General features: G+C 41.6%; 2 protein-coding genes across 3 annotated transcripts in view; one reads left to right on the forward strand and one right to left on the reverse strand.

Annotated features, from left to right (window-relative positions):
- Nucleotides 1–1,233: 1,233 nt before the first annotated feature.
- Nucleotides 1,234–11,657, reverse strand: Cript (CXXC repeat containing interactor of PDZ3 domain). Its single transcript, XM_021149204.3, has 5 exons — nt 11,518–11,657; nt 8,988–9,053; nt 5,693–5,747; nt 2,678–2,781; nt 1,234–2,071 (listed from the first exon to the last, which is right to left on the reverse strand). The coding sequence occupies exons 1-5, from the start codon at nt 11,531–11,533 to the stop codon at nt 2,007–2,009; spliced, it is 306 nt and encodes a 101-aa protein (XP_021004863.1). The 5' UTR covers nt 11,534–11,657; the 3' UTR covers nt 1,234–2,006.
- A 152-nt stretch (nt 11,658–11,809) lies between these two features.
- Pigf (phosphatidylinositol glycan anchor biosynthesis class F) overlaps nt 11,810–27,450 on the forward strand; it is a 31,634-nt gene continuing 15,993 nt past the window's right edge. For both annotated transcript variants that reach the window (XM_085833097.1, XM_021149069.3), the window contains exons 1-4: nt 11,810–11,899; nt 13,292–13,540; nt 15,243–15,334; nt 16,691–16,807. In XM_085833097.1, the coding sequence (XP_085689223.1) occupies nt 13,313–13,540; nt 15,243–15,334; nt 16,691–16,807 (437 nt within the window). In that variant the 5' untranslated portion in view covers nt 11,810–11,899; nt 13,292–13,312. The remainder of the gene's footprint in view (nt 11,900–13,291; nt 13,541–15,242; nt 15,335–16,690; nt 16,808–27,450) is intronic.

The following is a 27,450-nucleotide window of genomic DNA, read 5'->3' on the forward strand; positions in this document are numbered from 1 at the left end:
CTGGCTCTGCTTCCCATGTGCTGATCAGCACACCTAGTGCATACAGTACTGGGAATCAACCCAGGGCTTCGTGCACTCAGGCAAATGCCACTGCCCTTGTTTCCACATTTTACACGTTTGATGATAAACTTCTCTGGCTATCACAATATTATCTGGGACTTAAGCCTACATATTTGATCTTTGGGATGCTTTAACTGCAAATATTTTAGCATGGTTGCAAATTAAACCCAGGAAGAGCATCGTTGCCCCCTGGTGGAAAGGCCTACTATTACCACACTGAAAAGTCCTGCGGGGACAGGCCTCACTCTGCTTAGTCCAGCCGGTCTCTCCCTGCTGTGTTTAAACCTGTATCTTACTTCCACTGACTCCCCACTATTTTAGCTCAGCTCCCAACTTTATGGTTATTATTGGGCTATAATCACTGCTTTGAAATAGGCTCAGATTCTACTTTATGTACAAACATTTAGAAATAATAAAGCAGAAATCCAATAACTATTGAACTTTAAAAGCACTCAGCTTCATTCACTAAGTGACCTGGGAGGGAAGCAACACCACACAAACTGTCGGACTTTGCCCTGTATGAACAGGCTGATAAATAATAATCACATGTTAACTGTTTGCTGGGTTTGCCCAGACATTTTACAACTTGAACCAGGGACATCTGGACAAACAACTCACTGCAGGGCTAAGGGGTGGGGGGGGGACAATCAGAACAGACCGTCCTGTGCTGGAGGGTAAGGACCTGTGTGAATACAGCACACCCACAGATCTGTGCCACTGGCTCCTTCATGACTTAAAAATCCCAACACTTCCAGAGATCAGCTTGGTCTACAGGACAGACAAGGCTATGTAGAGAGACCCTGTCTCAAAAAACTAAAACCCAACCACCACTCCCAAATCATGTTAATTAAACACAGAAGGGTTTTTTTTTGTTTGGTTGGTTTTTTTGAGACAGGGTTTCTCTGTGTAGCCCTGGCTGTCCTCGAACTCAGAAATCCGCCTGCCTCTGCCTCCCCACTGCTGGGATTAAAGGCGTGAGCCACTACTGCCTGGCTAGTGATGTGTATTTAAGATCCTGCTGATGGAAACAGAATACGCTCTGTGTCTCCAAGTAAGCTGAGGGTTTTAAAGGAGGAACACCCAATCCTAAGAAGGCAACAAGAAAAACTTTCATTTGAAACCTCAAAAATAATCTCCTAGCAGTCTACAGTGACATCATTGAAGACACAAAAGGCCAGGCTGCTTGCTTTATTTCTGAGGGAGTGGCAGCTGGGGTGGAGGGGTGTTAAGGAAAGATTTGTTTCTTGCTTCAAAGAGCATTCCGAAACAGAAGAAATTTATCCTCATTTGAATTTAAGATAATGCCGACAGAATGCACATCTCTGAACTTCAGTGCATGCCTGGACAGTTGGGCCCCGTGGCTCTCAGTCACATGTTGGACTTTAGTGTCAACAGCAAATATAAATAAAAAACGCAACTTGTCTTAGACTTGCGGCAGGACTGGTCACTAAGGAACCACTCTGCAATAATTTATAGCTCATGAAAATGCACTTAACTAAGGTGCTGCTCATTCTAAGAACTGTGATGTTGTGAATAAATGAGAAGTCTGAGGTCTGGATGTCAAGTTCAGAGCAAAAGGATGAGTAATTTCACATTTGCAGTAACTATAAATAAATGCATGGATTAGGTAAGAATTATATGGATAATGTTGAGTAGACAGTGCGTACAGAAGTCGGGAACACCTTATTCATTAATTTTGTCTCTTATCTAGTTCAGTAAAATGCTCACAAGGAAAATAACCACTTAAGGCAGAAAACTGGGCATATCATTGCTGTTCAGAACTTTTTGAGAGCAGACAAATCAATACTGATCAACTTCCCTGCTTCAGACTGAATCATTCATCTTCAAACTGGTTATTTTGTAAGATGGACATCCATTCATGCTATGCCTTGAAAAGTTGAAGCACAAAGTACAATCCTAGAGAGTCAGGGTCTTCATCAACATATCTACACGGACGTCTGCTTGTAGTTTTTGGTATCCAAAACCTTTTTACCACACATCGCACAGATGCCTGAAACAAAAGAAAACGTGTGTGTGAGCAAGCAGTGCAGCTGCCTGGTTTATTTGTGCCAATCTAACGCTTAAAAGGTCACTCAGTGGGACGGGGAGGCGGCTCCCCGGGTAAGTGCACTTGCTCTGTAATCATATAAACCAGAGTTTGGAGTTCAACGTCCACACTCTCACAAATGCCCATAATTTCAGATCCAAGTGGGGTGCAGACAGGAGGAACCTTGGTTTGCTGGCTTCTAGCCCAACTGAGAAAAAGGCACCTCAGGTTCAGGGAGACACCCTACCTCAAAAGGTGTAGTAAGAGAGAAAGACATGGTGCCCTCTTGTGGCTTGTGAGCACACATGCCTAAGGCCTAGGTGAGCTGCACATACATGTACATATACACGCACTCAGACAGACACACAAAGAGTCTTTAAGAACATCAAAACATCATAAGAAAAAGGAATATCCTTTTGACTATAAATTTATTTTAAATTCTATTTTATCTTAGTAAAAAGGAGCATTTGACTAACAATTTATGAAAGGTTATTATTCCTTTGTTATTCAAAGCAATGGCAAATGAGACAGATTTGATATAAGTCAAAAAATTAAGTTAAAAACGCATACCTTTTTTGTAGGCGCAGCCTTGACAGTAATGAGAACCTGGCTGGTGTACAGAACTTTTACAAATTCTGCAAGTGGAGAACTTATTTTTTCCATATGGATCAAACCTAGAGAATTTAAAAAAAAAAAAGAGAAATAGTCATACTACAATAGAAATGCGTGTGTGTGTGTGAGGCAGGGGTTCTCTGTATGGCTCTGGCTGTCCTGGTACTCACTCTGTAGACCAGGCTGGCTTTAAACTCACTGAGATTCACCTGCCTCTGCCTCCTGAGTGCTGGGATTATATATGGGTAAGCCAACTACTAAAAATAGGAAGAAGGACTCCATATGTTCCCTCTCCTCCTCCTCCTCCTCTTCTTCTTCTTTTCTCTTTCTCCTCTCTCTCTCTCTCTCTCTCTCTCTCTCTCTCTCTCTCTCTCTCTCTCTCTCTCTCTCTCTCTCGTGTGCAGGGGTAGTTATGGAAGCCAGAGGGTTCGGGTCCTTTAGAGTTGGGGTTACAGGTGGTTTTGAGCTGCATACTATAGGTGTTGAGAAGCAAACTCAGGCCATCTTCCCGGGTCCATTCCCCTCCCAGCTCAGGCCCCTCTTTTGGTGAACCCAGGCTGCATGACCTTGACCTCCCAATGCTTTTGTCATCAGCACCGAAGCACTGGTGTTACAGGCACGAGCCATCACACCTGGCTTAGTGTTTGCTCCACTCTGAAGGTACAAAATATATATTCTGGTGATGAAACCATGTTTATGTGAGATGTTATATAAAACTCTTGTCAGTAGATCCAGACTGAAAAGGCTTAATCTCAATAGCCAACAATAGATGAATACACCTACAGTTGGTTGTAAAACAAAGCAGGTCCATCTCCTAATGATTCCTCACTTTAACAAGCATTTTCAAGTACAGGGTTTTCTACATGAACATGGTAACCTATAGGAAACACAGGGCAAATAGCTTTGTAAGAAACAATTCTCCCAAAACTGACTGTTTGCCTTCCCCTCAAACAACTATTTATATTTGCTCCATGAAACATCATAGTCCTAGTATCTTGTTTGGGCTACAGCATGGGATATTCTTTTCTTTAAAAAATTTTTATTTTACCTTTATATATATATTTTAATTTTATGTGTACAGGTGTCTTGCCTGAATAAATGTCTCTGTGTTATGTGGGTTGTGCCTGTGGGAGACAGAAAAGGGCACTGGATCTCCTGGGACCAGAATTAGGGACAGTTGTGAGCCACCATATAGGTACTGGGAATTGAACCCAGGTCCTCTGGAAAAGTGGTGCCATCTCTCAGCCCCACTGTTTTCTATATTAAACAGACACCTTTTACTTGCTGGTTCATTTGATTTTTAAGACAGAATTTGGCTCCATAGCGCAGGCTGTCACACCATTTACTATCTTCCCACTCAGCTCCCGACATGTACCATAACGGCTAGGTAATAGGTACGTTTTGGAGGTTAGCTTTTCTAAACTGAATCACTTTACTCCCACAAGAGTAAGTAAAATTTCTGTTTCAATTTAGATGTTTAGAGTACTTTTCTGAAACCACATTTTTATTGTTCTAAAACAACATTTTAACCTCGAAATGAGCTTTTATCATTAATTGGCAGGAATTTTGTTCTTTTTCTAGAGATTCTATTAATTTTTGAATTATGTTTATATGTGTGTTTGTGTCAGGGTTTGTGCTGCTAAGGCTAGAAGACAGTGCTGGATCCCCTGAAAGTGGAGTTAAAGGCAGTTTGTGAGCCTCTTGATGTCCAAACTGAACTCGGATCCTCCGGAAAAGCAGTGTATACTCTTAACCACTGAGCCATTTCTCCAGCCTCCCAGAGTTTCTTGCTCATTATAAATAACGGTACTGAAATTTTAATGTAATATAGTAGTATACTCTCTAAAACAAGCTAGCTAGAATACTCAAAAATAATAGCTACAATTTAGAAATATCAGAAAAATTTAAGAGCATAAAGGAATTAAATATATATGAAGTTGCACAATTTGTATAAATAACTAATAAAAACTGGTCTTGGAAAGCATCATCAAGCAACGATATATAGTATGGATGGCACTTTATAAAGTAAAAGCTTCATTTTTTTTTTTATCTCGTTTAATTCCTAGGATAATGCCACACAATGACCACTTATTCATCTAGCAAATACCGACTGAGTACTTACTATATCCAAATACTGTTCTCACTACCAAACATGAGCAGTACAAATTCCCTGACCTTACCAAGCCAAGGGTTACAGAGAAAATCCCAGCTGCCATCTGTGCTGGGGAAGAGATAAATGGTGGGTAAGGACCCCTCTCTCAGATCATATCTCAGCCAAGTCTCAAGTTACTTGTCAGGAGGAGCGCGGAAGCAGCAAACATTCAGGTCTTAGGGAAGAAGAGGAAGCTGTCATAGCATAGAAGACCTTGTGAGAACATGGTAGAGAGCCCAGATTCTATTCTACTGGAAAAGGAAAACCAATGGAAGGCTTTAAGGAAAGGAATCACGTGACCTTTCTACATGACCATTCTGGCTAATAATCCTTCACTGTGGTAAAAGGAAGGAAATGGGATAGCGGTGGGAATGTTCATGAAAAAAATATAAATTTAATATAATGAAGCAACGTATCAAAATTGGGGAGATTTTGTCCTCGTTCTCAGATGAAAAGGTGCACTTCAGAAAGGGTAAGAAACTGCCCCAGGCTTCAGGTCATGTGACTACAACGACAGAGTCCAGATTCAAACTCAGCGCCAACTCCGGAGCTTATGACTTTTCCACATTTCCTTGGTGCCTTTGATTTGTAGGTAAATTAACAAGTAGATAAAAATAAAATTTATGCCTTCTGTTAAAATAGTAGAAAGTAGCACTAATACATTTGACGGTATAGGGTGGGGAAGCGCTGGTAGCCAACAGTCTGCCTTTGTATGGAAACACGACCCAACTCAGCCACAACGACAGCAGGCAGGAGCTCACTGCACTAGGCTTACGCTTGCAAAGTGGGCGTCATGACTGCCCCAGGATGCTCTCACTCACCTTGCTTTTTTCGAAGTCAAAGCTTTATTTTCGTTCAGCTTCCTCCCACCACTCTCTATATATTAAAAAGGAAAAAGTGCATACATATCAGCCAATTTACTTTTGTGCATTTAACATAACATGTAATACCCAAGTTCACTCTTTGACTTTCTATCAATAAATGACCCTGTCTTAGTTAGGGTTTTACTGCTGTGAACAGATACCATGACCAAGGCAAGTCTTCTAGAAAACAACATTTCATTGGGGCTGGCTTACAGGTTCAGAGGTTCAGTCTATTATCATCAAGGTGGGAACATGGCAGTATCCAGGCAGCCATGATACAGGAGGAGCTGAGAGTTCTACCTCTTCATCCAAAGGCTGCTAGTGGAAGACTGACTTCCAGGCAACTAGGGTGAAGATAGTAAGCCCACAACCACAGTGACACACCTACTCCAACCAGGTCACACCTATTCCAACAAGGCCACACCTCCAAATGGTGCCACTCCCTAGTCCAAGAATATACAAACCATCACATTCTACTCCCTGCCCCCCATAGACTTGTTCAAACACATGAGTCTATGTGGGGGCCATACTTAAACATAGCATAATGCAAAATGCATTTAGTCCAACTTTCAAAGTCCTCATAGTCTATAGCAGTCTCAACAATGTTAAAAGTCCAAAGTTCAAGGTCTCTTCTGAGATTCATCCAATCACTTAACTGTAATCCCCAAAGCACGGCAGGAAACCAGCTGGGCAAATTCCAAACTCTGCATCTCCATGGCTGATGTCAAAGCGGTCTTCAGATCTCCAACTCCTTTTTCATCTTTGTTAAATGCAACAAACTGCTTTCTTCTGGGCTGGTTCCACTCCCTGTTAGCAGCTTTCCTCAGCATGTATCCCATAGCTCTGGCATCTTTAACATCTTTGAGTCTCCAAGGCAATTTCAATGTTACAGCTTCTTGTTTCAGTGTCTGGGATTCCACTTGATCTTTTGGACTCCTCCTAAGGGCTGGCATCACTTATCTAGCTCTGCCCTCTGTAGCACTCTAAGCTCAGGTTGATCCACTCCACTACGGTTGCTGTTCTTGGTGATCATCCCATGGTACTGACATCTCCAATACACTGGGGTGTTCCACTTCAACTAGGCTTCACCAATAGCCTCTCATAGGCTCTCTTCATGGTGCTAAGCCTCAAATCCTTTGCATGACCCCTTCAGTCCTGGGCCATCAACTACAGCTGAAGCTGTACCTTCTCCAATGGCCTTCCCTGGCCTCTCACAGTGCCAAGTCTCAGCTGTTCTTCATGACACCTTCATGCCTTCAAAACCAGTACCACCTGGGTGACTCTTACACATTACCAAGTCCAGCTGCAGCACGAGGTACAACCTTGGCTATCTCTGGAACACAGCTTCTTTGTGCTCCCAGAAAATACTTCCCAGAAGATTTCACCTCAGTGATGCTGGTCTCTTCTTAATCACTGCTAATTTCTTAGCTCCAGCTAACCAGCATCAATTGTCCCAGTAGTTCCTTCCATTCTTAACTTTAGAGCTGGAGCCACATGGCTGAAGCTGCTTGCAGGAACTAGAACATGACCCGCTTGTACTATTACATTGTCACTGGCTTTATGTTTTCCAAATCCTTTACTGCCTAAGCTTGGCTATCTTGGTTCTTGCTCTGTAGATTGACCTCGAATGCAGAGATCAGCATGCCCGTCTCATGGGATTAAAGGTGTGTACCACCATGCCTGGATCTAAATTTAGCTGGGTAGGATCTTGCCCCAAGGTCCCACTCCCTTAATCTGTTATTTTCTAGAACACAGGTTTTTGCTCCATTTCACTTCCTAGTATGCCTTTAATACTCGAACCATATATTTTATATTTTGCCTTTCTAAGCTTGCTATGCTTGTTCAAACTTCTCTTTGTGAGACTTAACCAGAGAACAAAGTCTCTGCTGGGCTTTTTTGAAACTTCCTTTGTCAGTGCAGTTAATCTGAGTCTCTTCACCTTAGCCTCAGGCAGACTTTTCAGACAAGGGCAAAAAGTAGCCACATTCTTCACCAAAATACCACAATCACCAAAATACCACAAAAAACAGTCTTTATGCCACATTCTGAAATTCTTCTCCTTTGAAATCTCTTGGGACAGTCAACACAGTTTAAATTACTCCCAGCAACAAAGTCTTCCATATTCCTACTCGGATGACCCATTAAGCCCCATTTAAAGCGTTCCACTGCTTTCCAAATCCAAAGTCCAAAAATCCACATTATTTCAAATAAATGCATGGTCAGGCCTATCACAGCAACACCCAGTCCCTGGTACCAGCTTCTGTCTTAGTTAGGGTTTTACTGCCGTGAACAGATACCATGACCAAGGCAAGTCTTATTTAAAAAAAAACAAACAACATTTAATTGGGTCTGGCTTACAGGTTCAGAGGTTCAGTCCATTATCATCAAGGTGGGAGCATCGCAGTTTCCAGGCAGGCATTGGCGCAGGCAGAGCTGAGAGTCCTACATCTTCATCCAAAGGCTGCTAGTGGAAGACTGATTTCCAGGCAACTAGGGTGAGGATCTTATATCCACACCCACAGTAACACACCCATTCCAACCAGGTCACACCTACTCCAACCAGGCCACACATCCCTGGTCCAGAAATATACAAACCATCACAGACCCTTATTCTAATTTTTAAAAATCTTCATATAATAGCCCAGTTTTTAGTGAGCACCGTATAGCTGCTTTATTGTTCAGTCTTAAGGTAGTGCTTTGACAATAACTACACTCTTTTTGTATGTGTAACACCTGTCTACTTTGGTTTTTTTATTTGTTTGTTTTGTTTTGTTTTTGTTTTTTGAGACAGGGTTTCTCTGTGTAGCCCTGGCTGTCCTGGAACTCACTCTGTAAACCAGGCTGGCCTCAAACTCAGAAATCCGCCTGCCTCTGCCTCCCAAGTGCTGGGATTAAAGGCGTGCGCCACCAAGCCCGGCTTTGCTGTACCGGTTTAATAAAAAAAGTAAGGCAGTCTAAATTTGTTTGAGAATGTAAAACTTAGATGTGGGAAGGAAATGTAAACACAGACTTTACCAAGCTGAATCAAATAGACATACATTGAAATAATAATTTTACTACTTCTTGACTATATGAGGAATCCGTACATGTAACTCAGATGATGAAAAAAGCTATGCATTCCCAGGAGAATCGAGCCCTCTGTGTTTAGTGGGCAGGGTAACCAGCATCTAACACTGCACTCTGCCAACAGTGAAGCAGCAGAGCAGGCCCACAGTGCTTGATCCAGCTCCTGTCTCCTAACAGCCAACGGTACCTGTGGTGTTCCGGGCACCGTCCTTCCATGTGTCTGGAGTGATAACTCTGCCGAGTTTCTTTTCACCTGTGGTCGCCAAGACAGCAAAAGAGAACAGCTGTCATCTAATAAGCAAACTGTGCGGAAATAAAATAACGGAACCCATTTCTTTGCTAGCTTTACAATAATAATTTAAAATGATAAATATATTGTATCGCCTAAAGTACATAATGACATGAAGTCAGATTACAGGAGGAACCTACTAATGCCAGGGTAGAAACCAATGAATGAAGACTTAAGATAGTAACTGTGGGCAACAGATACTGGTTCTAAATAAAACTTACAGGACAAAACGATGCTTTACTAACAGGCTTTAACTGATTATACTTTAAACAGTTCTGACAAACATATTCATTCCTCCCACATTCTCTAATCACCTAGTCTGTACAAAGCACCATGCAAGGTTCTGATGAAAGCAAAGCAATGGACCTGGATTCAGGGGCTATGCCCGGTCCACCAGTTCCTTAAGAGCTGGTAGGCAGATTGCAGGAAAGAAATAATACAGGCGGAACTGTACAGAAACCTTGTATGTGTGTTTATAACTTTTTCTTGTTAAGACTCTACAGCGTTCATCAGATTTTCAAAGTGATTAGAGACTTTTTAAAAAGTGAAGAAGCCTTCAGTAAGAATATAAGCTGGAAAATAAAGTATGATAATTGTGAACTAATGAGACCGTTTAAATGTCTGGCAAGGTAAATGAGGAAGACGAAGTCAAACAGTGGATAAAGTACACATCTTGAGGAGAGGCATGGGAAGCTGAGGGGTACCACAATATGTGGAGTAAGCTGGCTAACTGGAGTGTGAAACGGGGGAAATGAGGATGGAAGGATAAGCTAGGTGTCTACAGACGGCTCAAACACTGAGCTCCAAATGGACAGTTACTTAGTACTGTTTAAGTAGGGCACTGGTCAGGGTGGAGAAGAACACTGGATGCTCAGTGGTATGGATGTGCCAGCTGAGGCCAAACAGTCCCCAAACACCTAACAGAGCAAGGGAAAGAAAGCACACCGAGACCAAACTCCCTGGAACTCAGTAAATGCACAATCGGAGAACACGTACAAGTTCATTTAGTAGTAGGGAAAGCAGTTTGTACGTGCCAAGTTCTAAGAAGTAACTCTAAAAAATTGGAGACAAATAACTTTCTCGAATAATTTGTGACACAAGGAAAGACAGAACTGAGGTGGATGCCTGACATTACAGCTTCTGTATGAGCAAGATATCAGTTTACTTACAGGGTGAGTGCAATGAGCAGACAGACTAAGAGGTTACAAATAATAAAACATTAGATTTCTCAGAAGAGCAGAGGAAATGACCTTTTATGGCACAGCACAAAGGACGGCTTCACAATCTAAATACATTTTAGCCACATTTAATCAAACATTTTTCCCACTTTCAAAAAGAATAAAAAACTGTTTATAAGAATGGCACAGCTCTGGAGGGGTGTCTGTGTCCAGAGTTCTACGTACTGAGGGGATATGAACAAAATGGGTCCTGTATATCTGCCAGTAACTGAGATGTGAATTGAATCTTGTCAGAGAAGGCTGTCTAACCCAAGAAAGAGATCAAGAGAAGAAAGTTGTTTTTAAACGAATCATCAGCTTTTGCAGCTACAAAAAAATTAAATATTTACAACAAATCTTAAGGGTTTCATTGGAATTACTGAATGGTAACTAAAAGGGTTAAAAAGACCTTTCTAAAAGCCAGGGGTGACTACTTACAGATTTCTTTGGTGGTGATGAGACTTTCAGGTGAAGACCTGACCCAAAGCTGTATTAATGAACTGACGGGATGGTTCAAGATATCCAATTTAACTTAATTTCAGATAACCACTGAAGTAATTTTTAAAATAAAATCTAGCCGGGCGGTGGTGGTGCACGCCTTTAATCCCAGCACTGGGGAGGCAGAGGCAGGAGGATTTCTGAGTTCGAGGCCAGCCTGGTTTACAGAGTGAGTTCCAGGACAGTCAGGGCTACACAGAGAAACCCTGTCTCGAAAACCAAAAAATAAATAGATAAATAAATAATAAAATCTGTATTAAATGCGGCACGTTTTGTAGTAAGGAACAGCAGAAAGTCAAGATTTAAACATGATTCGGAACATATTAATAATACTGGAAATTAACCATTGCTTATAATCTTAAGATGTAACCGACAGCCTGGAACTTACACTTGTGACATCTGTCAACTCTGGATGCTACCGGAAAGATCGTGAAGATCCGATTTAAGCCTCCGAGAGCCAATCAAGAAGTTGTAACTGAGGAGATTCAGAAGGGGCGCGAGGACGACAACAGAAACAAACACAAGAGGCGCAGAACTGAAGCCATTCTCAAACACAGAGCGGAAGGCTCTGCTTACGGGACAGGCAAGAAGGGCCGAGGGGCAGGGTAGGAAGACACCGGTTACGCCACAGACCAGCAGGGGAAAACCAAAGAGAAATCCCGAGAGAACTTCCTCAGGCCTCCACCTCCCCCAGAAGCAGCCCCTGAACTTACACTTTTCACACACCATCCTTACATGGGGGTGTCCCTGTGCCCTCAGCCCGCGAAGCAGGAGCAGCAGCCAAAACACAGCAACGCCCCAGCGGAGACGACTTCCTCTTCCGGCTACGTCAGCCCGCTCCCGACTCTCAGCCCTCCTGCTCCGGCCTATCCGGTACCTAGAAAGTCGCGGGAGGGATAAACGCGAGCTGATGGGCGGGGCTGCTCTCATTATCCCGCCCTTTCTCGTCAACGATTGGCTGTGCGCTTGTGAGTTCCCCCGCCCCCCTCGCTTTCTGGTCTGCGCCTGCGCCTGCGCCAGAGGCCATGGCAGCCTGTAGCACCTGAGGGTGGGAGGCGGTGGTGTCCCCATCCCTTCGGCGGGCGGGAGAGTTAGGTAAGCCGGCGGCGGGTTGCTTCTCACACTCGCCCGGGGCGGGTGCAGGTCGCACCGCGGACCGCTGCGGTGGTTTCCAGGGCGCCACGCTTCCGGCGGACCAGAGGATGCCCTGCGCTACCGACCCTCTGAGATGCCGGCGTCTGTCACCTTCTCTCGGGGACACCGACCTCAGGTCACCGGCTCGGCCGCACGGGCTCTCTTTCTGATGGCGACCTCCAGTTGCCCACACTGCGCCGTCCGAGGCTGGGACGGAGCCACCTGGGTGGGGTGGAGCTGCGGTCCGCACCCGGGCAAAGGCTGCTCAGGAGGAGGGCTCGGGAGCAGCCATGCCTTCCGACCGGGTTCTCACGGGATCGCGGGTCCCGAGGGTGGCTTCCCAGGTGTGGCGTCCTGGGTGGGGGACTCGCTCGCCGGTGTCACCTTTGCGTTTGGGTACCGCTCGCGCTCGCCGTGTTAGGTGGGTGTTTGCCGGTGGCCTAGGATGGATTTCTGATCGCGCTTCCTGCTCGACCCCGCAGTGGAGGGGAGAATCTGAGAAACTTTCCCCAAGTCTTTTCCGGGCTATCCGTTCTTGTCCGGACCCTGGAGGATTTCTTCTTGTTAAAGAGGCGATGCTTGAAATGGCTTGTGCGTGTGTAACCTTGGCCGTATCTGCTAACTTGTTCATCCAGTTTTCTTAATCAGTATCATTTGCTTTTGAAAACGATAGTGTGAATGAAATGAGGGCTAATAGGACCATGCCCAGACTTGCGCTTTTACCTTTCCTGCTAGTTCCCCTTCCCTGCAGTGTGGATGTTACTTTTGGGGCCCGATTTTTACTACATTGTAACATGTGTTACTTTTAAGTTCTTAATTAACTTTAGTCAGTATAACATAGAAACTGTTCTCTAGGTCCAATATATGTATTTAGAGACTGGAAACCTGTGTTTCTCCTCCCACTCGCGTTCTGCTTTTACCAGAATTTAGCATCTGTAACAGACAGTGAGCCTTTAGTGTAGCATAATGACCATCTTACGATGGTTCTCCACCATTTGCATATCTAAGTGTATACTTGGTTGTCATTTGGGAACTGCAGTGATGTCATCTTCCTGATTTTCGCCAAAAAAAGTAAAATTAGTTCCCGGTGTCTGGTACATGCCCCCTTTGTAGAAACCAGTCACAAATATTTAAATTTTTACTGGAATTTTCTTTTTGAGGCTCTGAAAGATAATGTATACCATATTAGAGAAATCTAAAGTGACGATTAAAATCTGCATATGCGTGTTGTGTTTTGAAACAAATATGTTGCCAATAGAAAATTATTAATACATGGTTTATATCTAGAGTATTGAAGTGTTTGGGACATGGAAAAAAATCATTACATGTTTTTCTTAATTTGTTTTCTACTAGATAGCTACCCAAGAAAACACCATGAAAGATACTGACATCAAGAGACTTCTGTATACCAATCTTCTGTGCGTATTTTCAATTTTCCTAAGCATTTTCATTCCGTCCTTCTTCGTGGACAACTTCTCAGTATTGGAAGCTCATTTGACCTGGCTGTGCATCTGCTCTGCCTCCGTGACCACTGTCAATCTCTTGTCGTACTTAGTAGTGAAACCGAATGTGTCCTCTAAAAGAAGTTCATTGTCACATAAGGTAAGGGTTGCTTCTGCGGCTTAACTGGCTTTTGGGTGGAGGTTACAGTGTGAGAAGGAAGTTTTGCTATGTCCTTCGTGAGTGATTTACAGTGTAAAGGGAACCAAGTCCCCACCCCCCCTCGCCCCCACCAAAGCAGTAGCCTGTTACTTTCCTACAGTGTTTGATAGATTCTTGCTGTGCATTCATTGTGGAATTATGACTCCTTCACTGCGTCACAATGGAAATGACCTATATAAGCATGGTTTTATGTTATCACTGAAGATAACTTACAAGACACTGCAGTTTATTTTCATTTATTTTTGTATGGTTTTTTAGGTGTGTGGGTGGGCAAATGCATTTGGGGGGCCGGAGGACAACTTGAAGTGTTATCTTTAGGAACACTGTCCACTTGTTCTGTCCAGGACATTTAATGGCATGGAGCTTACCACTTGGGCCAGAGTGGCTCTCCAGTGAGCCCCAGAGATCCTCTGTCTCCCCAGTGCTGGGGACAAGCATGCCCCATACCTGACATTTTACGGTGGGTTCCAGGAATCGATCCAGGTCCTTGTTGCTTACTGACTAAACCGTCCCCTAAGCCATTTATATTTTTAAAATACATATTTTTATTGTTTGGTAATTTCATACATGCACGTTGTTTTTTGATCACATGCATTCACTCCTTACTCTATTCCTACTCCCTGGGCAACTTGATAACCTTTAGTCTTTGTAGTTATAACTTCTAGAACCCTATATCTGAATGGATGTGGGGCCATCCACTGGAGCTTGGAGTTTTCTAGACTTCATTGGAAATTAAGTCATAGCAACTGTTATTTCACATGTGACCTTCCTTGACTAAACAGTTAAATGTTTTCAGATATTAGAATTAATTTTTTCTGGGATAGTCACTATGCTCTGACACTTGACAATTATGTTAAATTAAAATCCTCACTGAATACTCAGTACCATGTTTAATTCCCTGTTAGAACATTTTAAACACACATGTACACGCACATAGACACAAAATATATCATTCTTTTTCATTTAAAAGACAAATATCACACAAATACACGCTACCCACCATACCAGCATAAGAGCCAAAAGTGATTTCTGTTTGTAGTGTGACTGTGACATTACTAATACTTAAGAAATATTGATAACAGAGTGCTGAGGTACAGAAACCACAGCGGCCTCGTTATATAAAGACACACAAACCACCTACAAAAACATAATGAATGCTACACTGTTTTTTTTTTTATTTTCAAACAAAACTGGGTAAATTACATCAAAAAAGCAAAACTAATTTCTCAAATCATATTCATATTACAGAATAAACAATATTAAAACGAAAGTTCAGATGATGTAATTGCAAATCACATATTAACATTTTAAATTGTGTACATACAACACAGCTCTCATATTGAGGTCAGAGGGTAGGTCTTTACTTTATCATGTGGGTCCCAGTGGTTGAAGTCAGGTGATCAGCCGTGGAGGCCTTTCCCTGCTGGGCCTACTTGCTGGCCCCATCTTTTAAGTTTTTCTATAGTCTGTTTTGAGGGCTGTGTATGTGATAAGACATGTGATCCAATTTGAGGTTACCCAACAAAGAATGTTGAGCTATCTCAGACATCATGGAAACAAGTTATATTTGTATGTAAAGTGGCAGAAGTTATGGCTTTTGAGTTCTCTTCTGCGGTCTTCAGGTTCTTCATTTCTTTCTTAGGTAACGCGAGCTTTGAAATGCTGTGTCTGCTTCCTTATGTCTTGTTTTCTCCTTCACATCATTTTTGTTCTATATGGAGCACCACTAATCGAGTGAGTTTTGAATATTTACTTTAAGTTTATGTCTTCCTGTATGCATTTCCAAATGATATGCTAACTCTTAGCAGCTGGAGGAGAGCCATGGTGGGGTTGGCTAATGGATTAAGGTAGGGAGCAAGGTAGGGAATAGCTGTCATCGTCCTGTTTTCAGTGGTGTAGTTTAAAACGTCAACAACTAAATCTTCACAGGTTTTAGCTGTTAGCTTTCTCTGGTACCCAACTGTACATTGTAAGCAGGGCAGGTTAACGTCATTACTGTATGCTGTAGTAATAAGTGCATGGTTGTTAAAAAACCTCTAGATGTCCAGCCTTTGGGCATTAAAACACAAAGTGGTCATCTACAAAATTGTATTTAACAACCCTAGGATCACATTACCAAAAATTAAAAAAATGTGCCAATGCTGTAAGTAGGTTATGATTTGGGAAGCATTGATAGCTGCCTTTGGCCAAGGCTACAGGCCGGACACACCTGGATGTCTGCAGGTAGCTCACTATTGTGATATGTGTAAGCTGGTCATAGATAACATTTCAGTGATTCAGAAATGCCATTCTAAAGTAGCTGAGGTTATTTTCATAAGGGACATAGAAAATAGTATTAGTATTATCAAATACTAATGTTTATATTAAAATTTAATAGTGTTTAAAACTGGACCAATTTCAAACTAGTGGAAGCTAAATTCATAAATATTTCTTATATGAGACATTTCAATTTAGCAGTGATTAACGATGATGGTGAAAGGAGTGATTTTACATACACACATACACATGTAGCTTCAGATGCACACACACACACAGACAGACACACACACACACACGCAGACAGACGTATATACACATTAAACTAACGGATTGTTCTATGTTAGGCAGAGCAGGAAAGTCTTGTCTGGAAGATGGTTTCTGTTTATCCATCAATGCAAGGACAGTGTGTTCCATAGTTCAAGATTTTATCAAAATGCAAATTTGTTAGACCTCAGTCATAAACTCTTGAGGTGACATTTGCTGCTCTTTAGCTCTTCATGTAGGGAAAAAGGCAGATCAACTTTGAGAGTTCTGGAAACTGATAAGAAAGAAAGCTAATTATCTTTTTTTTTTTTTTTGCAAAAAGGCCTTAGTATGAATCTTCAGATTTTTAACATTTTGAAGTCTATGATTAGAACCAGGTAATTTGGCTTGTAGAGTAATTTCATTGAATCCTTATTTAGTGGGGCTCAGGTAGTTTTTTGAAGTGAAGTATAAAGGAGATACTGGGGTAGGGAGTGCACTTTACTACAGTGATTCTATGTGCAGTGTGTATGTGCACCGCTAAGGCTTTTGGAAGGTAACAGTGTTTTTTTTTTTTTTTTCTCCTAGGTTGGTGCTGGAAACGTTTTTATTTGCAGTTGTTTTGTCTACTTTTACTACAGTACCTTGTCTCTGTTTGTTAGGACCAAACCTCAAAGCATGGCTGAGAGTTTTCAGTAGAAATGGGTAAGTTTACAGTTTACACTTTAGTGATGTTAGTCGTTTAAAGGAATTAGAGAAGTATTTTCTATTTGTGTCAATATACTCATCCTATGAGCGTTTCTAGGCAGTGCCTGGCTCTCAGGGATGTCAGAAAGTGCCAGTGTGGTTGGAGAACAGAGGTGGAAAATAGCAAGAGCCCTAGACAGTGATAGCCACGGCTTCTCCCTCCACATTAGCAAGATGAAGTACTACAAGTATAATTGTTTCTAGCATTTCATAATGTGAAAATGAAGTTCGTAATCTACAAGTACTTAGACTAACAATATCTTCTTTGGTATTTTTCATGGTAAGATATGAAAGAGCAGGTGTTCCCAGATTTCAGTTCTATAGCTACCATATATATTTTCAGCATGGCTAAGATAAACATTTAGCTTCCTTAAAGCCCTTGGAGTGATACATACTAAAAATGGTTAATTTTTAACTCAGAAAGCCAGCTGAGTTAGTTCTCATGGGTTTGCCCTATTTGTGACAACAGCCAAACTCAGTGAGCATTTACTCTGTGTTCCCCATTATCTAGCTCTGTATGGATTCCAGAATGCTCAGATTACCCCCGAGGACCTTGTCTTTTCAAGGGCTAAGAGTGACACAAGCCAACAGTAAGCGACTAAAAGTATATAAATTCCACAACCAGTGCTGGAGGAATAGGGAAGGAAGTAGCAGAGAACGGGGCTGTGAGAGAACTGAGTGATCTCCGATGGGTTGAGTCAGAAATCGAAGATTTGATGAAACCTAAAAAGGCAGATACTTTCTGCAGGGTGTTGAGGGAGTATAAAAACTGAAGTAAGCTTGGTATTGTTTGTGTCATTTGGAATTTAGCTGTACAAGAAGCACACAGGATGGCTTCTGTGTCGCCTATCTCTATAAATTACATTTGTCTTTGGGAGTGAATATTAGTCATTTTATGTTGCGGCCTGCCCACAGTCCACAACACGAACGGTTCAACTGAGAATGGCAGTTCGCTGAAAAGAGAGGAATCTAGACGGGGCGGAAGAAAGAATGGAGCTAAGACAACAAACATTCTGATCAAAGCTCAATTTTACTATTTCCAGACACTCAGTTATAAAGGAAGGGGGAGGGAACCCAATATCCCGCCAAGTAACTCAGGGTCCAGTAGCAGGACGAACACGTGTGTGCCTCCAGGCAGCAAAGGCAGGGTCCAGCAGTAGGCGTGGCAGGACGAATGAGCAGGTAGCTCCACCCTTGAGCAAGCAGGTTCCAGGCTGGGGGAAGGGAGGCCACATCTCCTCCCATTAGTTAACAAAACAAACAAACAAACAAAAAAAGAAGGGCTGGCCTGAGGCAGAAAAATTATTTATGTTCAATAGTTCTGCCTGAGTTCTTAGGGCTAAAGAAAAAAACCTGTTTTCGTGGGATTCCCTAACTTTTCTAATGGTAAACTGTATTTGGCTAAGACTGTCTTTATTATCCTAGTAAACCACTAACAGAATAGGCTCTGACTTTATAATGCTAATTAGTGCTGAATAGGTAACTACCTGTTTGCATTTTAAGTAGGGCGTTGGAACCCTGGCTGAGTTTAACTAAACAAATTTAGAATAACACTGAGCTGATAATCCTCCGCAATTTTGGATGGCAGCCAGGGAAACAGGGAGAAGGGGTAAGACCAGCTCTTTAGTACAAGGCCAGTTGGCTTTTTTATTTGGGTGGGAGGCAGTGAAGGGCTTGCCCTTACGACAGTAAGGTCTCCAACCTCTCTCCCCCCTATTAATTAAGTTTAAATAGGCAATGCTTAACAGAGGTGATCAAATGATTTTTTTTCATCCATAGATGAGTGGGCCTTTAACCTTGACTTGGGTGGACATTGACCTGATTCCTCCCGTGAGCTTTATAACAACTCACATCTGTGGCTCTTGGTATCTTTTGGGGAGGGGAGGCAGAGCCTTAGGTATTTTTGTTTTTTTTTGTTTTTTGTTTTTTTTTTTTCTGGAATCAGATACCAACCTCCTTCAAATCAGGTGTGTCGAACAGGGAACTCAGAAACGGTCAAGCTGGACCTTTCCCCGCAGTAATCTCCTGCGCCAAGCGGTACCCATACTGTATTCATATGATTATGAATCAGTAGCGCAGTTCTGAGCTATGCGCGGTCTCTATATGAGACTTGTCAACCTCAGATTTAGCAAGGCCTAGACAAGAATTATGTCAGTATTAACACCATGGATTGTGGTTAAAATAGGAGCTGGAGGTCTTTCCTCTTCATCTCTGTCATTCCCAATAGCCTGAGGAACTAAGGACACCTTGCAGTAACAGCAAGGGTGAAAAGCCAGAGGCCAGCTAAGGGACTAAGCCCATCTCTATCAAAATAAGAACTAATCTCTGTAAATATATGAAATTTCTACTTCCCTAGCTCTCCTGGTAAATCTAAATCTTATCTTAGAGTGAAAGCCACATGCTGGGATGTCCTTGGAAGGGAGATTAGCAGTACCACCTGTTTGCTCTTAGGGGCAGAGAACCAGAGAATGTAGATTGACCTGCTTAAGAAAAGAAAGAAATCTAAACAATGAGAGTGTAGCAATGTAAATTTTCTGTTTGGAGAAGTCAAGGTACTTTATTTAGATGCAAATTGTAAAACTAAAGCTAATCTCCGGCCTCCTGTAGGGGAATTGGCTCAGAGGAAAACAGTTTCTGGGAGCTTCCACTCCCAGCTGAATTCTAAGCACAAGAGGAATTTTAGTCTTTAGAATGATACTTACGAGAAGAGACAGAATCTGTGTTTACCTGACGAATTAATCTCTCTGGTAGCCACCGTGCTCCATCTTCATCTCGTGAAAAAACACAAACCGAGCCTCTTCCCCAGATTAGAACTGGATCCGGACCCTTCCATTTATTAGTCAGGGCGTCCTTCCATTTTACCAATGCATAAGAATTAGAAGTAACTGGGTGCCAGTGGTGTTCCGCTGCAGACTGACCTTTAATGTCAGTTTGCAAAAAGTTTAGGACAAATAAGGTGAAGGCAAGATGAGCCTTTGGTGACCTTGGGGGAAATGCTCTGAATTAACTTTGCTAGGTAATTTAGAATATAGGAATCTCTAATAATTGAACTGAATATTAGACCAGTCTAAGATTGAGTTAGAATGGCTGGTCACACTGAAGAAGAGTGAAAAATCATTATGACTCTATTAAATGACTAATTTTACTAAGTCTGAATATACAGTCTCTGATGTACTATTGCCATAAAGTTAAAAGGCTAGAAGCTAGTCTAAACTGGAAAAATGACAAGCAAGGATGGATCTAAAACATGAATTTAATCTTTTAGTCCTTTTAATCAGGACACTGAGTTAACTTACCTGTCAGCTTAGCACATGAATTACCAATATGCTTCTGTAGAGTTCTGTGGAGAGAACCTGTTTTTCCCTTTCCTAATAAGGTAGCTGTTTTGGGATCAATCTATAAGCCAATAAGTAGACCCTTTTAAAATACTAAAAAGCATTTATTAAATTTGACATTTTAATCTCAAATTTTGAAAATAAAGGTATGTTTTAAATAGTGTGCATGTAAATGCACTAAATAGTATATATGGGGATACAATTTTTCTCTTTTGTCTTTTAAGAGGTTAAAGTTTAAAATTTTACAATATCTAACCTTTTGAATTAATAACTTGTTGGACAAAACATTTAAATATTTGGCTGTAAAGGGGCAGTGACTAATTGCACTTTCAATCATTTTTTTTTTTTTTTAAGGAACGGTTGTAACTAGAAAGCTTGAAAAGTTATTAAGAGTCACACGTGCATAATTTATTTATTTATTAACTAGAAATATGTATAAGCAATTGTAAATTTGAGAATAAATAGTATCTGAGGGACGAACAATTTTAAGTAATTATGAGCTCAGAGATATAGCATTGACTATTAATATATAAATTAAGATTTGATTGTTCAGCATTTTAAAACACCATCTACAGCACACAACCAGATTATTTGTGTTGGGAACAGGGGCAACTGAGTGTCTTAAGACTTTGCCCCACAGCAGCTAGTTGGGCCCACGTGGGCCAACGATTGGCTGGGAGGATGAGAAAAATGACTTTACAATAATGTTTTTTCTGGCCGAAGAATTGTCTTGGGCACAAATAATTTTTAATTACCAATTAACAACAATTATAAAAGCTTTCTTTATTTTTTGTAAAACCTTTTGTAGTAAACTAAAACACTAAATAATAAAAGGATACTGTCTCTGAATCTTTTGGGTGAGAGCAAGGATTTAAGGTAAACTTCCCTTGAGAAGCATTAGTTAATAAAATACTTTCCACTTAGGAAACAATATATACTGAAAGATTAAAACTTTTGGCTTCTTGTAAAGAAGCAGAAACAATAAACATTTTTCTTACATAATGTAAAGCTATATTAGCCATACGTAGAGGCAAAATTTTCTAGTGATTACCAGTTTACTAGAAGCAAAAATCTTTGAATTTAAGCATTATTTTAAACATCTGAATAGATCTGTAACACTGTTAAAAAGAAATTTTCTTGAACACAGGGAAAAACTTTTTTAGGCATTGTTTGCAAAACAAAAGAAAGGGCCACAAGCCGCTCTGGGGCTGCCCAGAGCCCTGTATTGACTCAAAGGTAAAATACTTTTTAATCTGAGCATTAATCTTAAATTTGCAATCAAACTGCAAGCTGCAGTCAATGGAACAATGGCAGTTTTAACCATAATTTTTAAGTTTTTGTGCAAGGTTAGGATAATATCTACAACTTTGGGAAAGCAAAACCTATGTTTAAAACAATTTATCACTGTTAAAATCAATATTAGAAGCATTACTATCATATTACGAAGTTTGGATATCAATTAATACCTATGAATACCTATTAAAGCAAGCTTTAACGCTTTAATAAAGAGGCATTGCTTTATATCTTATCTTAAATTTTACTATTTAGGATAGGAACCACATTAATCATTATCTAAACTAGAAATATCTTAAGAGACACAGCCTCTGAAGCTTAATCTCAAACTCTAACTCGCTTAGCCGTGTGTCCCTATGAGTAGCACCTCCCGAAGTGGTGACTATAGGTGAAGCGGGAGATTCGCAAGAGGACCAATTCTCATTAAGGTAATGGGCAATTCCTCTATCTGAGTGATTTTTGTTAAAATTCAGTCCATCATCAGAGTTTCCACATTTATCAATTTTTGAGTTAAGAAGATCTTTTTCTGAGGAGGCCTTCTCTGATAGGCACTCCTCCTGAGATACCGCAAGCTCCGCCTGAGGGCAATTTAGCCCTGGAGAAGTTGCATCTTTTATAGCATCATTTACAAGTGCCCAGAGACCTAGGGTAAAATTATCTGTCTGAGCGATATTCAAGGCCTCACCAACTTTCTCCCAGGTTCCACAATCTATCGTTTCTTCTTCCTTGAACCATGGACAACAGCTATCTATCTTATCTAAAAAATTTCTTACTAATTGTACTTCAAGCCTTACTCCTCTGGCCTGAAACAACTCCTGAAAACTAAAAACAACCGCCTGATCCATGACTTTAAACCCTTCCTTCTTCCACCTAAGCAGCTTTCTAAAAAGCTGCGGCACACCGCCTGTCTCCGTATCTAGTTCCGATTAACGAGCTGCTGACCCCAAGCAGAAACAGTGTTGGGTCAGCACTGATTCAAACTTGATTCGTATCCTACCGCATCCTCAGCAACACTTTACAAAACTGAAATTTTAGGCTAGCGCTAGCATGTGTACCTGTCCGTTGCTCCGATGCTCCGATACGAAGATCCTTTCCTTTCTTGTGGAGCTCCACACAGCAGTCGTTTCTCTTAGCGTCCCTCTGCCATTCTTCAGGTCCCAGTTCTGGCGCCAACTGTTGCGGCCTGCCCGCAGTCCACAACACGAACGGTTCAAGTGAGAATGGCAGTTCGCTGAAAAGAGAGGAATCTAGACGGGGCAGAAGAAAGAATGGAGCTAAGACAACAAACATTCTGATCAAAGCTCAATTTTACTATTTCCAGACACTCAGTTATAAAGGAAGGGGGAGGGAACCCAATATCCCGCCAAGTAACTCAGGGTCCAGTAGCAGGACGAACACGTGTGTGCCTCCAGGCAGCAAAGGCAGGTTCCAGCAGTAGGCGTGGCAGGACGAATGAGCAGGTAGCTCCACCCTTGAGCAAGCAGGTTCCAGGCTGGGGGAAGGGAGGCCACAATTTTATATATGTGTGTGTAGCTTTGGTCTTGCTGTGTTTTATTTATTTTCTGGAACTGCTGACCAATCATAAGTTTCTAGGAACAGAAGCATAACAAGTGCGTTTCCCTCCCCTACATTATTACCACGGAATCTCCAATGGAATTTATTTATTTAATTTGAAAATTTTAAAAGTGGAAACTGGCTGAAACTTTAATGGTTTATTTAGATTGGTGATTTAGCCAGCTTTGAATTTTGTGTCTAAGTTATATATTTGCTGGACACATTGTCATCTGGTTTTATAGATAGTTGTTCTGTCCCTTGACCTATATGTTCTACAACCTGCTGTACTTTGCAAAAAAAAAAATCAGTCAGCAAAGACCACCGAGATTTTGTATAGGAAAGGATGGAGTGAGAGACATCTGCTCAGAGACTTCACTAATGACACAAAAAGAAAAGCTAGAAACGTAATAAAACGGTAGCATGGTTTACACTGAAATGGTTCAAAACATATAAACATTACACTAAACAATATTTTCCCATGAAAAGACTTGAAATGTGTTCCTTGTCAATGATTGTGAAGCAGTGAGAGATGGTTGCTGGAATCTGACCAAGAACTAGCACCAGCTGTGGGTGAACAGGACTCATGATACATGAAGTAAACTGATACAGTGGGGACACAGATTGACAGATTATTAATTTATTTGTGTACATATGCACAAGTATCCATATATATATATATATATATATATATATATATATATATATATATATGGGTTCTGTTGTTCCATAGGGCATGTGTGGAGGTCAGGGAACAAACAGTTTTGGAAGCTGGTCTGAGAGATGAAACTCAGGTTGGCAGGTTTGGCAGCAAATGTCTTTACCTGCTTTGTAAATTAGGGCTTCTGCTGCAATAAAACCCTGACCGAAAGCAGCTTGGGGAGGAAAGCGTATTTAGCTTACCTCTTCCAATCACAGTTTATCATTGAGGAACGTCAGGGCGGGAACTCAAGCAGGGCCGTGGAAGAATGTTGCTTATGGGCTTCGTCCTCCTGGCGTGCTCAGTTTGCTGCCTTATGCACCCCCTTGCCCAGGCATGGCGCTGCCCACAGTGGCTGGGCCTTCCCATATCAATCTGAGAATGCCCCAGAGGCCTGCTTGCAGGCCAGGCTGTGGAGGCCCTTCTCACCTGAGGTTCCTTTGTCACATGATGTAAGGTTGGGTCAAGTTGACAACTAACTAACCAGCACACTCGCTGAGCTATGTTCACAGTTCACGGGAGACACCATTTTTAAAAATCAATATAAGATATGATTCACACACCATAAATGTCACCTACTGAAAAAGTATGACATAATGGCTTTTAGTGCAGTCACAGATATACATACCCGTCACCAGAATCATTTTTAGGATATTTTCAGTACCTCAAATAGAAGTACATTCTTACGTCCTTATTGCTGCCCTGTTTCTGTCCCTATCTCAGTAGAGCTGCTGTACTGGGCGTGTCAGACAAATGAGTCCTGCAGGTTGTGATCTTTTGTGACTGATTTCTTTTACTTAGCAGAATGTTTTCACAGTTCATTTGAGTTGTAGCATGTCTTGATATTTAATTTCTTTCTATAGAGTGTTAGAGATTAAACCCTGGCCCTCATGTGTGGCAGGCAAGTAGTCTAACCAACTGAGTGATATTCTTAGCACCACTTAGGTTAAACAGAAAACCCACCAAGGTTAAAGCTTGTGTACAGGATACAACGTTTATGTTCAAAGTTGGAAGGTGATAGGAATGGTCACATTGATCTCTGAAGAAGACAAAAGTTTATGAAATAATCGTTATCTCTGAGGAGCTAGCAGAGAAGCTAGCACTTCTCACTGAAACTTCTTAGCTAGCTTGTGACATTTGAGCTTTACCCACAGTGAGAAGTATGAGTTATTGATGCTGAGTTATAGATATTGAATTTGTTCTTGGTTTCTGAAAATTAGGGCTGTAATAGAGGTTGCTAGGTTTCTTAGATGCCACCAAAAATCACTAGACTATAAGAGCTACCCTTGCAAAATTTCCAACATGCAACTAGTTGAAGGTAATCAGTAAGCTGACAGAGGACTGTGGTTAAAAAGTCAGTTTGTAATAAAAGCCATGCCATTTACCAGCCTATGGGATATATGATGCCAAATCATAATGAAATAAAATCAAATAAGAAACAGATTTTAATAACTTTTTTCATGAACTTTGTGTTGTTCTTCAGAGACATTTCACCACATTCTTTATGAAGATGCTGGCCATCTTGCAGGCTGAGTCCTTTGCTCTAGTTCCATAGTCAGTAAGCCATGGAGCTGGAACTTGGATTCAGAAAGAAGAAGCTAGTAGTCCAAGGTCAGAAAGTGGATTGTGCCCTTCATTACACAGTGGTCATCTCAGACAACCTGCTTCACTCCATGAATTCTCATATGTAGTATGATCTAACTAAAACGAATATGTGCTCTTCAGGGTTATTGCAGAGTGAGGAAGACAATCAAATCCAATAGCAAGTGTTTGTTAAGTGGGCTAACAAATACCAGCAGCATTTGTGTATCCCTTTTCCAGCCCGGACCGTCTGTCTCAGTAGTCACTGTTGGTTTGAAACAGACCAGCAAGTGCAGCACTTAGATGCTCAGAGAGGAGTAAGGCTCCGCCAGCTAATTCCGTGTGATGTGCACATGGACCTGGTCCTGGGTGGAGCAGAAGGCATTGTGGCTCCACATTCGTTAGTGTGGTTACCTTCGATAAAATGAGTCTGGCATGCTGAGGGTGAGCAGGCCTACTTTGAACTGACATGGCATCCCACCCAGCTTCAAATCAGTATTAACACTTTGTTCTCTTTTAGCTGAGATGACTAAGGTTTGATTTACTTTCATTCGTTTATTCATTTTTATGTATATGAGTTTTGTGCTTTTATATATGTGTGTGCCACATGCATCCCTGGTGCCAGGAGGCCAGAAGAGGGTGCCGGGTTCCCCGGGACTGGAGTTGCAGACACTTGTGAGCTGGCATGTCAGTGCTGGTAGTCAAACCTGGGTCCTCCGAAAGCATCAGGTGCTCTCAGCCACTGAGTCCTCTCCCACCCATGGGTTTAATGCTTGTCTTTGCACACTGTGTACATTCGGGGCTGAGCAGATGACAGTCAGTCACGTGTAGACTGAAAGCTAAACTTTCGACTTTGGAGATTGAGAATTGCATCCTGAAAGTAAAGGATCGACTCTGATGCTTTTGCGGTTTAGTCACTTAATTTCATTATCTTAACAGTTATCCTTAGAGTTATTCCAGAAAAATAAATGAAACCAACTCCAAGGGAGTGTGTTGTGAAGAAACTGAAGACAACAAGTAATTTGATTTCTTATTTGTATGCGTAATATTGGATGTGCTTGGCTTGTAAGTTTCCTACTGTTGGTTGCCTTGTTCCTTAGCACCAAGTGTGCTTCTCTCACTGTAGCCTGTGTGCTAATGTGCTGAGTGCTCTGTCTACACGTACACCTGCTTGCCAGAAGAGGGCAGCAGATCCCTTGACAGATGGTCCTGAACCACCATGTGGGTGCTGGGAATTGAACTCAGGACCTCTGGAGGAGCAGCCAGCACTCTTAACTGCTGAGCCATCTCTCCCTCCTGTGGACTTTCTTATAAAGGAGCATAGTAGTCACCCATCATAGACCCATGTTTTGTACTGAAGTTTGCTCTTTGGTTTGTCAGTTCCTTTATGCTGTTTTTCAAGTGTCTGATATTGGTCACTTGAGCTAAAAAATGTTCCTGGTCAGAGATCTTGTCAAGGTGGAAGCTCTCAGTAATGCCTGTTCTGTAGATGAAACAGCCGAGTCTGGTTTTGTCATCTTTATATAGATAACAGATTTTATACTGAGGAAACCACCACAAACATTAAGAGTGAAAGGGGAGTAAATGGCTAAAGATATACACATATAAAAATAGGTACCGTATATAGCTTTTATTTTTTTCTTTATATTCAATACTTTTTGTGTATTCTTCTCTATCTTCTAGCAGTGTCATCTTGCTCGGCTCAGCGCACCCTCTCCTGTCTCAACTCTCATCAACTGTCTTCTCTTCCCACTCTGCTCTCTGACCCTACTCTTCTGTCTCCTGGAACAGCCTTTCTGCTACCCCAGAACCCTACTCCCCCCCTGAATCCTATTTCCCCCCAGTTCACCCTCTGCTGGCTTTTTATAGCCTCTCCTGTTCCCAGAATTCCAAGATGCAACTAACACTGGGGTCTTTTAAAGGGTCAGGCACATAAAATAAATTCTACTACACAGTTGGTCTAAATGTGGTAAAAAAAAAAAAAAAAAAAAACGTAGTTGCTAAGAGGCAGTGAATTTAATATTCACTCACTGGGGAAAGCCTGTGTTTAATTGTGTAAAATGCTCTTAGTTACCAGGGGGAGCTGCACCCTCCATCCTTCGAAATCTCTGACATGTTTTGATGAGAACATATCTAAAGCA

Source organism: Mus caroli, unplaced genomic scaffold, assembly GCF_978045245.1.
Source record: "Mus caroli unplaced genomic scaffold, Mus_caroli_1 scaffold_18, whole genome shotgun sequence".
Taxonomy (NCBI): Eukaryota; Metazoa; Chordata; class Mammalia; order Rodentia; family Muridae; genus Mus; species Mus caroli.